A 13,354-nucleotide genomic window follows, 5' to 3' on the forward strand; every position below is an offset into this window, starting at 1 on the left:
TTTTACGGGCTGGAATGGACTTCCAGATCATCTAGTCCCAACCCCCTACCATGAGCAGGGACACCTCCCCACTACATCAGGTTGCTCAAGGCCTCATCCAGCCTGGCCTTGAACACTGCCAGTGTTGGGGCAGCCACAGCCTCCCTGGGCAACCTGTGCCAGTGTCTCACTACTCTCACAGTAAAAAACTTTCTCCTAAGATCCAGCCTAAATTTCCTCGCCTTAAATCTGAATCTGTTACCCCTTGTCCTATCACTGCAGCTCCTAACAAAGAGTCCCTCTCCAGCTCCTCTGTAGCCCCTTCAGACACTGAAAGGCTGCTATGATCTCTTTTTCAACTTGATTGATTCTGTGATTCCATCAGCAGCAACTGCTGGAAGTCAGTGAAGGATGGAAGCACAGCTGTCTGCACAGGGTCCTGGGGGACAGCAGCTGCTGTATCTGTCAGACTGCAGATTTGAGGCACTATCAGGCACTACAGCAGGTTTTGCTCTGTGCTCATCACTCTCTGGCTAATGCTGATCTATGGCATATCCTTGTTTCCAAGTTCAGTTCCCACCTCCTCCTTATCACTGCAGTGCCAAGTGTCACATCATGGGGCTTTTCTGTACATCACTGAACTGACGCAAAATAATAAAATGCCAAGGAACTTCTTCAACTAAATTCTTAGACCAACAGTGGGAAAGTGTGGTTCCTGCTTCTTGTATCAGTGCTCAAAGTGAGATACTGTGAAAAGATCCTCTGCAGGTTGCCAGAGTCAGCACTCAGCCCCTGCTAAGACAGGCCTGGTTTCTGTCAGTACCTTTGCTAATGTTATTGTATACTCAAAGTGATATTTTGCACCTAGTGGTCAGGCTTCAGTCTGAAATTATACCTATTCCTTCTAAAACTAAGGCTGGAAATTGTTCTAGCCGGAGGGCATTAGTTCACATGCAGTTTTGTTACTGCTTTCACTTTTAATGAATGTTTCCTCCCAAAGTAAATAAAGCCACACATTTGGGTTTTTTAACAGATGACTAGTGAATGACAAAGTTGCAGTAGCTGAGGTGCCAGTAACCACTGCTTACACATACATCTATGTACTTTTCAGGTTTTCAAAATGAGAGCACCTTTCTCAGAGGGCACATTGTGAGAACAGGACGTGCCTTTTTCTCTGCCCCAGTACAATATACTGTGGGTGATATGTCACTATACTTTGGGTTTTTTGCACAGCAACACATCCAAAGTAAATTGGTGCTATTCTGTATTTTAAACCATGACATGTATAGAGTGACGTGACTCCTGTGCTCACACAGGGTTAGGCACATACGGTGTTACAGGACCATATTATCAGACAGGCACACACAGCTTAGTGTGGTATTTTTCCTTTTAAAAACAAGCTCATAACTGAATGTTAATACTCTCACAGCACAACGGAATGTCTGCTCAGATTTTTTTCCCAATAAAATTCTCTGTTGATTTAAAAAGAACTCCATACCCTGAGACTCTGAGTATTGTCATTGTGAAAAATGAAGGTAAAACTGCCTTGTGATGGGAAACTATTCAGTCAGTAGTTGTCACACCACATTCACCTTGGGAGATCACCTGCATCTGAAGGGGGGAAATCCTTTTCTATCACTATGCTTTTCCTCCTGTTTCTGCATCTTTTTCCCCCTCTTTTCTCTTCTTTGATCTCATATACTGCTATCCAATTTCGTAAGAGCTCACGAATTAAGTAGGGCTAAGGAGGATATTCTTGAACCAAATGTGGTGCCCCCACATACAATCGCCAATTACAATCACAGATGAACTTACACTTTTATACAACTGCCTTTATCCAAAAGGCACAGGAGTCTGTCTTGACTCTCTGAAGAAGCTGCTGCTTCAGTTCTTGTTTCCAACCTTGACTACACCATTGTAGTAGCAGTTTCCAGACTTTATTAGAGAGTGTTTTTTTTAATTTACAGTAGAGAGTGTAGCATAAAATAATATTAAAATGGATGGTGATGGAGCATTGAGACCAGCATTAACCTCCTGAAATAGAGGCAAAGCAATGTGTGCTGCTCTAAAAACTGTGCTCTTCTAATTGCAGAAAGTATGAAGAAACTGTGACTTCTTAGCAATGTGAATACTGCCGTTGGCTGCTGACACTGTTTTCGTTGGAGACTTGTTTCTGAAAGTACTACAGGTGGTGTGCAGCCACAGTATCACTGCCAGAATCTTCCTGAATCATTTTACTGAAGTCTAAAATAAATGTAATCACTCTCTCTGCCTTTTTCAAAGTAGCATCAGAAAGCTACTGCACTTCGTGTTTATGATGTTGATGGGAAGCTGAGAATGTATTTGCATAATTACAAAACATCAAACACGAGTAGACACATCCAGATTTTACCACTAAATCCAGTTTCTTTTCCTAGGTTTTAACGCAGAAAATGGTGTCTAACAAATTTCCTGTCAATCTGATTTTGACATCTGTGAATCCATGTTGTTCCAGCAAGGCTTGATACTCAGAGCCACTTCTCTCCTTTCCCTCTGTCTGCACAAGCATGTTCAAAGACTGCAGCAGAGCTGTGCTCCTTTTCTTCTTCTCGTCATCCAGCACCATTTCAGCCAGCAAAATCGCACAGCCTAATGTAAAAACAAATACATGCAACAGTTCTAATCCATTATCAGGCAAGAAAATTCCTGCTACTGTATGTAGGGGTGCAAATTACAAGACATGGGTGATTTCTTTTGTCATTTATGGATTTGCTCTGTTGTTAAGTGATTAATCCACTATTAACTGAATAATCCACTCCTCTCACAAAACCCAGGAAATGTCCTTTCACAGGATGGGGTGATCAAACACTCCCAAGTCAAGTCATGTCTCTGTTTTCCAGGGAAAAGGGGATGACTTCTGTAGACTTGGCATGAGGGTTATGAAAAACAGTAAGAGAGGAATAAAGTTGTATCTCTTTGGGATATACTGCTGATTTACATTCTAATTGAAATGGTGCCAAGTAGGCAAAACAGTGGATGGTGAGCATTATAGAAGCAGAGAAGTCAATGTTTCTGTACATTATTTCTGTAGGGACTGAGGTCTTTGTGGTGGGACTGACCTAAGGATGAGAGCAGAACTTGAATGACCCTATTTACACACAGGCTTTTCCTCCATCTTCAGAACTGTGAGCGGAAAGGGAAGCCGAGAGAGCTACTGACAAAACAAGCACTGCTTTACTTATTTATGTGGTGGTTTCTCTTGGCACAGAGTGGGTAGCAGGCCACCAACTCAGATCAAAATAGCAGCAGTTTATAGTGATGTTATTATTAAGTGCTGCATAACATTCATATCTTTCTGACCTTTAAGGCAATCTTCTCAAAGCCATTCCTACTCATACACCTCAGACATTTAATGATTGCCAAAAAGCTTTAAAACTTATCCCCCTCATTCTTCATGTCTTGATTAGTGAACAGGCCTAAATTTTCTTCAGTTAGGCATATTGCTTAGGAAATCTTTTTGTGTTAGACCATTATATCAACCCCTTCTACCAGTCAGCAAAAGATACCAGCTTTCTCCACAGCAACTGAAAAACTTCATCTGGGAAATTAATGAGAGAAGATGAGCCTATAATTTCTCAGGTGACTGGGCTACCTCAAATGATTATAGGACAGCTGAGACCAAAACAGACCACAGTAGATCTTTAGTCAAACTTCCCCCTCACAGCAGGGCAGCTCTACACTCAGCTCACCTTGCTCAGGGCTTTGTTCTCACATCTGGTAGCCAAGGACAGATATTCCACAACCTCCTGGGCAACTTGCTCCTATGCTTAATTATCCTGAGAGTGCAAAGCTGTGGTGCATTACCACAGACACCATGCCCAAGGGACCAATGTTTAATGTGTAAAGAGTGTTGTGCTTTAATCACAGAGGACAATGAGGTTGTATGGTAGCCAAGCACATTCCATTCAAATTTTACAGGCAGATACATAGTACTTAGGGGCACATTTTACAGTCTGTGACAGTTACAGGTCTGCCAACCTTAGGACTGAAACTGTGACTCAAACAGCTTAGAGCAGCTTAAAGAACAGCAGCACGAACAACTGTGGAATGAGAAACAGCCAATTGCTGGAATAAGTCTCTCTCAACATACAAACCTGTTAAGCTAATGGCAAGCTTCATGTAAATGTGGAAATAAAATATTTTACATTTATTCAGTTGTTGGATATTTGGCCTTATCTCTTTAAATGTCTGTACAGATAAGATCAATCAAATTTCCATTCGTGAAAACCTTCTGCTAAGAATTAAAACCCCCAATGTGGTAAAAGTCTGACATTTCCCTGACTTAGTACAGCTGAAATGCTCAGTAGTAAGCATGTTTCTCCCAATGAATTGAATCACTGTAGCACTTTCTCCTTTACTCAGTGCTCAAAGAGCAAAGTAACTTCTGATTAAGTAATATCCAGGCAGATGCAACTCTTGACCTCGCTCATCAGCTCTAATTTGCTGAGGTTGGTGATTCAGTACTGATGTGGCCTCTTTCACACTGGTTTATTAGGATTATTGCTGTACAAGTGTGACAGGCAAGAAACTCGCATCTGAGAGAAGAAAGCTAGTTTGAAAGTGCAACTTCAATCTTCAGAGAGGCTTCCACTACAAAGTACACTTTAAATAGAACAAAAATATCAATGAAGTATCAGGAAAATTATGTTGGGAGAGGTGACATTAGTGGCAAATTACTTGAAGAGATAGGATACAGCATGCACTTCTCCAGTTAAAGACTAAAGCATAAAGAAGCTTTTATTTTCAATTTTCCTAAGAGGTTTTATACATAAATCCCAAAACTTATCTCAAGTAATGAGACAGAAAGCATATATGGCCATTCAACCATAGTCAGAAAACCCCAACAGTGATAGTAAGCAATAGGAACAGCTCTCAACTTCAGCTTCTGTGGGTACATACTGTGACTGGAGGTCAGAGGCTGAAGTTCCTCTGTCATGTTATAGCTGCTGCAGGAACGCATGTTGTCCTGCTTTCACTTTTGCTTGCAGAAAAAGTCCTTATAAAAGATATCCTTGAGATGTTTTTGTGTTAAGCCCCACAGAACAGTGACAAGAGGACTAACATCCCCAAATCCAGACAGACGGTACAATCTTAACTTTTATTTTTTAATTTTTGATAAAAATGAGCACTAACCACTGAGTACACTGCAGAGGGAGAATTCTCTTTAATTTTATGATTCAGGAAAATGCAGGTCTTAATGTGGTTCAAAACAAGCTTGTAGTTTTAACTTGACAGGCTACACCACGATGTCAAGTCAAAGCTTAATACAGTGTACAAACTAGCCACAAGAACTGGACATTAAGGCATTTCATACACAAGAGTTTTGGCCTGCCCCAGACACTTTTTAAAATGCATAGAACTCACTCCTGCAGAAGCTGCAGTCCAACTTTTTGTAACAACTCTGCTTCAGATAAAGGGTCAAAATGATCCTAAACTGACAACATGTGCAGGTTGATGATGGGTATATTGCACAAGTGGGGAAGAATTCAGCATCCCAGTTTGCTTCTGTGCACACTACAGTGATGGACTCTCCTTGAAGCACAAAACAGCATCTAATAAGTTTCCTGTGATCTTAATTTGTACATCTGTGAATCCATATTTCTCCAGCAGCTGTTTATATTCTGAGCCACTTCTCTGCTTGCCTTCAGTCATACTGAGGGACTGTAGCACAGCTCTAGAAGGGTGAGTCTTCTGTTCATCAAGCACAGTTTCTGCCACTAGCAAGGCACTTCCTGCATTTCCAAAACAACCAAAAGTGGTTCAGTGTAAGTATTCTGAGCGTCAAGTTTTTAGTGTTTTGTTCAGGGACAATTAGAGGCCACTCAGACTAATATTTTCATGGTCTTCAGTGGAAATCAGTAAAAGAACTTTACTTTCAGCAATCTCTTCCTGGAAGCAACTATTTAATTGTTAAAATGAAAGGGGGAGTTTAGAGCACTCTCTCCACTTCAGTAAAGCTCAGATCACTCCCTGACTATGGTCTTAAACTCACCTGTTTTCATTTCAACCAAGCAACTCTTGCAAGCATCTGTCATCCCACAATCCTTGCATAAGATGATTAAGACAGTCACTCACAATTTTCTTACATAATTTATAACTGGGATGATACTGTATGGCCTAGATCTCATTTTGAATGCTCTCCTCTGAAACAAACTTCAGGGCTTCGGCTGGATTAAGGAATCAGCTCATCTTAGCAGTCAGGATTTTTTACTTTTTATCTTCTCCACTGATGTTTAATACCATTGAATGTGAGTCAGCAGTGTGCCCTGGCAGTCCAAAGGGACAACTGTGTCCTGGGAGGCATCAAGTACAGTACTGCCAGAGTACACAGGTGATTGTCTCACTCTACTCTGCACTGGTGCAGCCTCACTGTGTGCAGTTTTGGGTGCCTAATGTAGGAAGGACACCAAACTATTAGAGGGTGTCCAGAGGAGAGTGACCAAGATGGTGAAAAGCCTCAGGGGCAAAATTTATGAGGCACACCTGAGGTCACCTGGTTTGTTCAGCCTGGAGAAGAAACAGCTGAGGGGAGACCTCACCACTATCTACATTTTCCTCAAGGCGGGCAGTGGAGGGGGAGGTGCTGATCTCTCTTTGATGACCATTGACAGGACATGAGGAAATGGAATAAAGCTGCATCAGGGGAAGTTCAGATTGGACATTAGAAAAAAGTTCTTCACCCAGATGATGGCTGATCACTGGAACAGGCTCCTGAGGGAACTGGTCATGGCACCAAGCCTGACAGAGTTCAAGGAGCATCTGGACAATGCTCTCAGTCAAATAATCTAGTTTTAGTTAGTCATGCAATCAGGCAGTTGGACTTGATGACCTTTATGGGTCCCTTTCAAATTGAGATATTCTATGATTCAAACACAGGAGAAAGTCAAAAAGGCTATGTATTTCTCATGGTATGTGTGCACAAAGGAGTACTAAACTCCAACAGTTTACCATTTTCTAAGCACTACTGAGATAGCCAAATGACAGCAAAACAAACTCCAGGTTCTTGATTAACCGAGAGGAACTTTATTTAGACAGAACTAGTCTAGTTAGAACATGAAAATATGCCCTTTTAACATGAACTTCTCATGATTACTCATTAATGGTACATTAACATGCACCTTTAAGCCCACAAGATGAAAAAAACCCTTACCTGGTCTGCAGACAGCTGAGATCTTGCTTAACAGCACATGTATCTTTTCATCAGGCCAGTCATGAAGAACACGTGAAAGGATGTAAAGATCTGCTTCTGGTAGACTGTCCTTGAAGAAGTCACCTGTTGGAAAGCAGAGTTAGTACATTCCTACAGAAACCACAGAGTACATTCCTACAAAATGAAATTAAAATATTGTGGAGGAACTAGGAGCTTCAGCAGAGGTAAAGAAAGTAACAAGAATGAACAGGTTCAGGTATGCTCTGATTTGCAGATATGGGAAGTGTAATTAAAGAGCAGAGTAGAATCCTGTAACATACAAAAACGGAGAGCAAGGAAGGAGACAAAACCCTTTGTAGCCACCATATTGATCTTGCATAGAAGTGAAATGCCTGAGACAAGGACATACAGCTTCTACTCCCAGTGGTAATCAAAAATAACTAATTCATACTTATTTATCCACAGTCTCCAACCATAGCCATTTTTTTTAATCCCTACAGGCTTGAGAAATACAATGTCCTAGTTTAGCATGGGTGAGCCTACACTGCCTTATACTAAGATGCATGTTCAGGGTTGGAGAAGTAGCAAAAGAGCCTGTTCTGTGTGCAGGGTAACAGAAATCAGACAAAAGGTCATGTGCTACATTTACCTGATACAAATGTCACTTGAGCTGTGTGCTGTCCTGAAGGCTGAAAGTAAGAGGTGTTTGCAATGACTTCTGGAAGGTCAAATACTGTGACCTTGAGATTTGTGTATATTTGTACTAATTCATGAGCCAGAGCTCCGGTGCAACCTGTTGAAAGTTTAAAGAAGTCAAACCAAGTATTTTCTCCCAGCATTTGCATTTTTAACGACAAGGCTGTATAGAACATTAAAACAGAGACATCAAATAAGACAGTGATAGAGAGTCAGCTCCACAGTTAACACGGGCAATAGCACTTCCTGGTGGATAGAGCAATGCTTTAAAGCTTGGGGAATCCAGGCAGACTCCTGACTGACACAGAATTGCTAATGTGACCTTTGATACCAGTACCTCAGGGGTGTTTTTTTGGGGTAGAACAATGTAAATGAAAAGGCAAGGACTTCTAATTTGTTGATGAAAAGCACTAGAACTGTTTAGCATTTACAAAGCACCAATACAAGGGTGTGACACTCTCCAGCATAGTAAAGGATAAAGATAATAAAAGTCTTGGAGTCTCTGGCAAGTGGCAAAGGTTGCACAAGTACTGTGTTGATTCCTGACACCCCATCCACTTCCCCAAGCACTAAGTGAAGTCTTCCTTCAGAGGATCTCTCCCTGTGTAATAACACTACCTCTGTGCAGCTCCAAGCACAGGGCAAAAAAGGATGCTAAGAAGAAGGGTTTCTTCAGGCATATCACTGGTATTCAGCATTTTGGTGGACATCTTATATATTAATAATTAAAACAATACACAAGACCCAATTCTAAAAGAATCGAAACCTTTTATTCCAGTAGTGCAGTGTTTCAAGTTTGACACTTCAATGTAAAAGGATTCTTAAATCCTTCATTTCTTTTGAAAACCTTGGACATACCAAAGAAGCTCAACAACACAGCTGAAAACGGAACTCCCAGCTCAATACCAAGCTGAGCCACAAACCATTGTTTTTTCTGTGTTGAATTGTGTCAGTAAGTAACTGACCGAGACAAATTCTCACTTATTTCAAACTACTCAAATACCATTTAGGTAACTGCTTTCAATTAACTGCACTTAGTTCTTTTATTCTGACATTGCAACATCAGAAATAAACCAGTAGATAATACTACTGCAGTTCTAGTTAAAAAAAAAAAAGATATGTTTTAAGTAATCAAATGTGGAACTGAAATCAAGTTTTTTCCCTTTAAAAGTTCAATTCTAGGCAATACCTCCTAAATCACAAGCAGATTTAAACCGTGAAAGGTCAAATGCTGTGGCCACGTCTCTCGCTGTCAGGTGAGCAATGCTGTGCATGGCAGCCATAAAACGCTGCTTGACTTCCTGGCTGTGGTAATAGTCCTAAAAGGGAAAAAAGCACAGTAACTGAAGTTTATTTGCTTTACTTAACTGAAACTATGCGCAATCAAGGCAGCAGGTGCACACTAGGAACATCAGAATTCTAAAATTAGATCAGTTGCAAGTACTACTGACTAGCTGCTCATGCAAGTCCTTTGCTGTTTTACTGTAGTGACAAGCAGATTTTTGCATCCCCCCCAAGAATTCTGATCTCATAGGCATCCTTTGCAGCTTGTCTCAAAGGACATAGACTTGTCTGGTTTGACCTGGTCTTGGTGATGTCCCAATGGCTGATAAATTTCACACTTCTGCCCACTGAAGCTGGGGCAGCATAGGAGGAAAAAGAGGTAATCTGAAAACTGCTTTTTAAAGAAATAGTGTGTCTTTCATATACATTAACATATTTGCTCCACAGCAAGATGTCTCCAGATTTGAAACTGTTTGAAAGGACAGATTTAGTAGACTGAAAGAAAAACTCAAGTGTTCCTTCTTGATATACTTACACATTGCTTTCATTTAATTCTGACATTTATTCTCCCATGACAGGAAAGTGACTAGACAATTGGACTAGAGCATCAATCAAACATTAAAGTTCATACTATTTGGGTTTTTTTGATTAGGGAAGAAGCAAGCATTCAGTACCAGAACTTCATGCCTTTACCTTTTAAATTATATGTACACATGAATCCCTTTATGTCTCCTTTTCATATAGATTTCACCAGTTATGGCTGGTTTTGCAGCTACCCTGAAGTGGAAGTATCTCCAGGCTGTGGTGTGCACAGTGCCATAGGCAGCCCATATATTCTGCTCAGACACACTATCCTGCACACATATGAAGTCCAGACCTGAACTGGACACAAGCATCACCCAAGACAACTCGAGCTGATAATTCAGGTGTTTAACAGAGGATGAGATACAGTTCATATACATTAAACCATTTCATGGGTATATAAATTTTGGCATCTACTGCAGCAGCTGTCCTAAAGCAAAGTATCTTAACTTCCTTTAAAAGACCCTTTGAATGATTCCTAAAGGAGCTTCTGTCCTCTAGTAATCCAAGTACTACCATTAAGTTAACAGGACTTTAAGTCTCCAAAAGTCCTTATTTCCTTCTATCAACTGTACATGAAGAATGTAGAGATCTCCTTTAGGGGACTGGCTTCATCATCATCTAGAAGTTAAACACAAATTAAGAACCTCAGGATGTCATCTGAAGTAAAATTTAAGCCAGCACTGCTGTCAGAGATGAAGTCCTGACATATTCTCCTGCTCACACTACTATCTCTCTCCTTAAACAGGCACAAATATTTATGTCTCTCAACCTGTTTCACCATATGGGTAATTAACAAGTTTGGCTAGTTATAACCCTAAGTGATTCTCCAGTCTGAACACATCCACCTGGGCTAGCACTGGAAAAGGAATGCCACAGAGATGGAAACAGATGGCAGAAAGGATTACAATTCCTATCAGCAATATATACCAGCCTGAAGCATATACAAAACTACAAACCTTCATAGAGGAGATCAGATCCCTTCTCCATTGCATCAACACAAAACAACTTTGACTACACACTCAGCACAGCCTAAACAGCCTAAGGAAGCACATCAGTCTCAAGTGACTGGCATCCAACATGGAAGGACTGCATGTGTGATAAGGTACTATCTGGTGTTATAAAAAGGACAGAAATGTAAATTAAACAGGCCCAGAGTTTGTTCTTAGAGTGTATCAGTGGGAGAGCAACACTTCAGCCAGGGAATTTTTGTCAGCACTTGAACTTCCCAGTGTATTCTGTAATTGCTCCACCACTTCACTGCCTAAAGTCGAAGGCAGCAGAACCTGGGACTGGTGAGTTGCATTGTGTTTCTACCAATTCCAAGTGTGACCAACTTTCTCAGACAGTTCAGTCTCAATTTGCCCCTATATCAGTTCTGGACACCTCACAGCTGGTTTTGATACTAATAAGGTTTATATTACCTTAAATAAATCCTCTGATTTCTTTCCAAAGGCTCGATGGTTCTGCCTGCTGCCTTCTTTAACAGCAGACTCCAAGTTTGTGAAGAGAGGCCAAAGGTGATCATTAGAGTGGATGATGTAGCCATGAAGTGAGTATTCACCATCTGAGGTCAGGTAGGTATTTGCTGAGTCTGTATTACTGTAACCTGATGGGAAGAAAACAATTTTAACCAGCTTTGTTTTAGGACTAAACTGTCATGGAAAATCAGAAGGTACATTTTCCTGCATAGCTGTTAAACAGCAAATCCTGATCTTATCATCTATTAATAGAAATTTTGCACAAAAAGCAAAAAGAGTTCTAAAAGGAGCAAATACTTAGCTTTGAAAAAGAATTCAGATGCTGGAAGATATAGATATGCACCAATTGTATTATTTTTATTTTTAACCTCAGTTAGGGAGAGTGTTAAAAGTTCCTCATTCCTGATTGCATGTTTCTTTAGATTATGGCTTGCTCTTCCCTAAAAATCAAACTTTCTCCAGTATGTTTTGACTTTAGGGCTTTCTTATTTGTTTTGTCCTCTAACAGAGTTGAAAGGCTCCTTTATTTCTTTTTCTTGGCACTTGGCCATTTCAAGTCTTACTATGCAAATGATGCACATGGCAACTTAGACATACATAGTGTGGACTGGAAAAGTTAATCCTGATACTGACTCCCTCACCTACATACACCTTCAAGGGCTGTTCCATTTAGGCGCACTAAAATTTAAGCTGTTGTCCATAAAGGGGGATATATTCCAGAGCTTTCCTCATTAAAATCCTGATTCTCAGCTGAAGACTAACTGCAGTGCTGCAGCAGGGAATGGAATTTGACCATTATTTTAGATAGAAACATGGAATCACTTTGGTGGAAAAGACTTCTATGATAATCAAGTCCAACCTTTACCCAGCACTGCCAAGCCCACCACTAAACCATGTCCCTGAGTGCCACATCTACATGTCTTTCTAGTATCTCTACGGGTGGTGACTCAATCACTTCCCTCAGCAGCCTGCTGCAATGCCTGATAACCCTTTCACGGAAGAAACTTTTCCTAATACCTAATCTAAACCTCCCCTGGTGCAACTTGAGGCCATTTCTGCTTGTCCTATCACTTGTTACTTGGGAGAGGAGACTGACTCCCACCTCACTACAACCTCCTTTCTGGTAGTTGTGGGGGGTGAATTTGTTTGAGATTGATACTCTGCATGGTGCAGTGTAGGAAAGCACATGTTCTTGTCCACTTCCAGGCCAGTAAAAAATCATATGTCAGCGTTACAGAGTTGCTGAAATGTCACTTATGTCCAGCTAAGGAGAGCTTTTCACCTCCTAAACAGAAAGTGAAATATTTCTATAAAATATATAAAACCACTTGAAATACCCTCAGGATTGTGCGTAAGAGAAGATTAACCTAACCCTAATCTAAACCACCCTGGCACACTGTGAGGCCATTTCCTCTTATCCTGTTGCTTGTTACTTGTAAGAGAAGATCAATGAATAAGGTCTCCCTCCCCTGAGCCTTCTTTTCTCCAGACTAAACACCTCCAGATCTCTCAGCCACTCCTCATAAGACTTCTGCACCAGACCCTTCACGAGCTTTGCTGCCCTTCTCTGGACATGCTCCAACGTCTTTTTTGTAGTGAGAGGCCCAGAACTGAACACAGGATTTGAGGTGTGGATTTGCCAGTACCAAGAACAGCAGGATAATCACTGCCCTGGTCCTGCTGGCCACACTACTGCTGATACATGCCAGGATGCCACTGGCCTTCTTGGCCACCTGGCACACTTGCCAGCTCATGCTCAGCGGCTGTTGACCAGCACCATGTCCTTGTCCTGTGGGCAGCTTTCCAGCCACTCTTCCCCCAGCCTGTAGCACTGCACACCATTGTTGTGCCTCAAGTGCAGATGAGACATCTGAGCTATTACCTGCTCCCTGGGACTCTCTATGCAACCTTATCTTAGAAATTGGTCAGTACTATGTCCAGAGAGCAAAACCAGACTAAGATTTCAACTAAGGAGACCTGCATATGCTCATAGCATAAAGCCTGACCCATGTGAAACAATGCCAGCTACTTAGAACGAAAGCAAAGGAACAATCCATTCCACTTTCCTTCCAATCCAAGTTACTCACAATATCCAGTCAGACACTGTGACCTTCAAAAGCATCTCTTCCAGACCTGCCTGTCT

The 13,354-nt window shown here is 41.2% G+C and overlaps 1 protein-coding gene across 1 annotated transcript in view; it reads right to left on the reverse strand.

Annotated features, from left to right (window-relative positions):
* Positions 1-2,282: 2,282 nt before the first annotated feature.
* The window catches only part of ASMTL (acetylserotonin O-methyltransferase-like), a gene marked incomplete at its 5' end in the record, with an annotated part of 26,023 nt that continues 14,951 nt past the window's right edge, over positions 2,283-13,354 (reverse strand). The window contains 5 exons of the mRNA XM_009072924.1: positions 2,283-2,607; positions 7,169-7,291; positions 7,818-7,961; positions 9,054-9,183; positions 11,155-11,345. Coding sequence (XP_009071172.1) covers positions 2,393-2,607; positions 7,169-7,291; positions 7,818-7,961; positions 9,054-9,183; positions 11,155-11,345 — 803 coding nt within the window. The remainder of the gene's footprint in view (positions 2,608-7,168; positions 7,292-7,817; positions 7,962-9,053; positions 9,184-11,154; positions 11,346-13,354) is intronic.

This window comes from Acanthisitta chloris, unplaced genomic scaffold (genome assembly GCF_000695815.1).
Source record: "Acanthisitta chloris isolate BGI_N310 unplaced genomic scaffold, ASM69581v1 scaffold2954, whole genome shotgun sequence".
In the NCBI taxonomy this organism is placed as follows: domain Eukaryota; kingdom Metazoa; phylum Chordata; class Aves; order Passeriformes; family Acanthisittidae; genus Acanthisitta; species Acanthisitta chloris.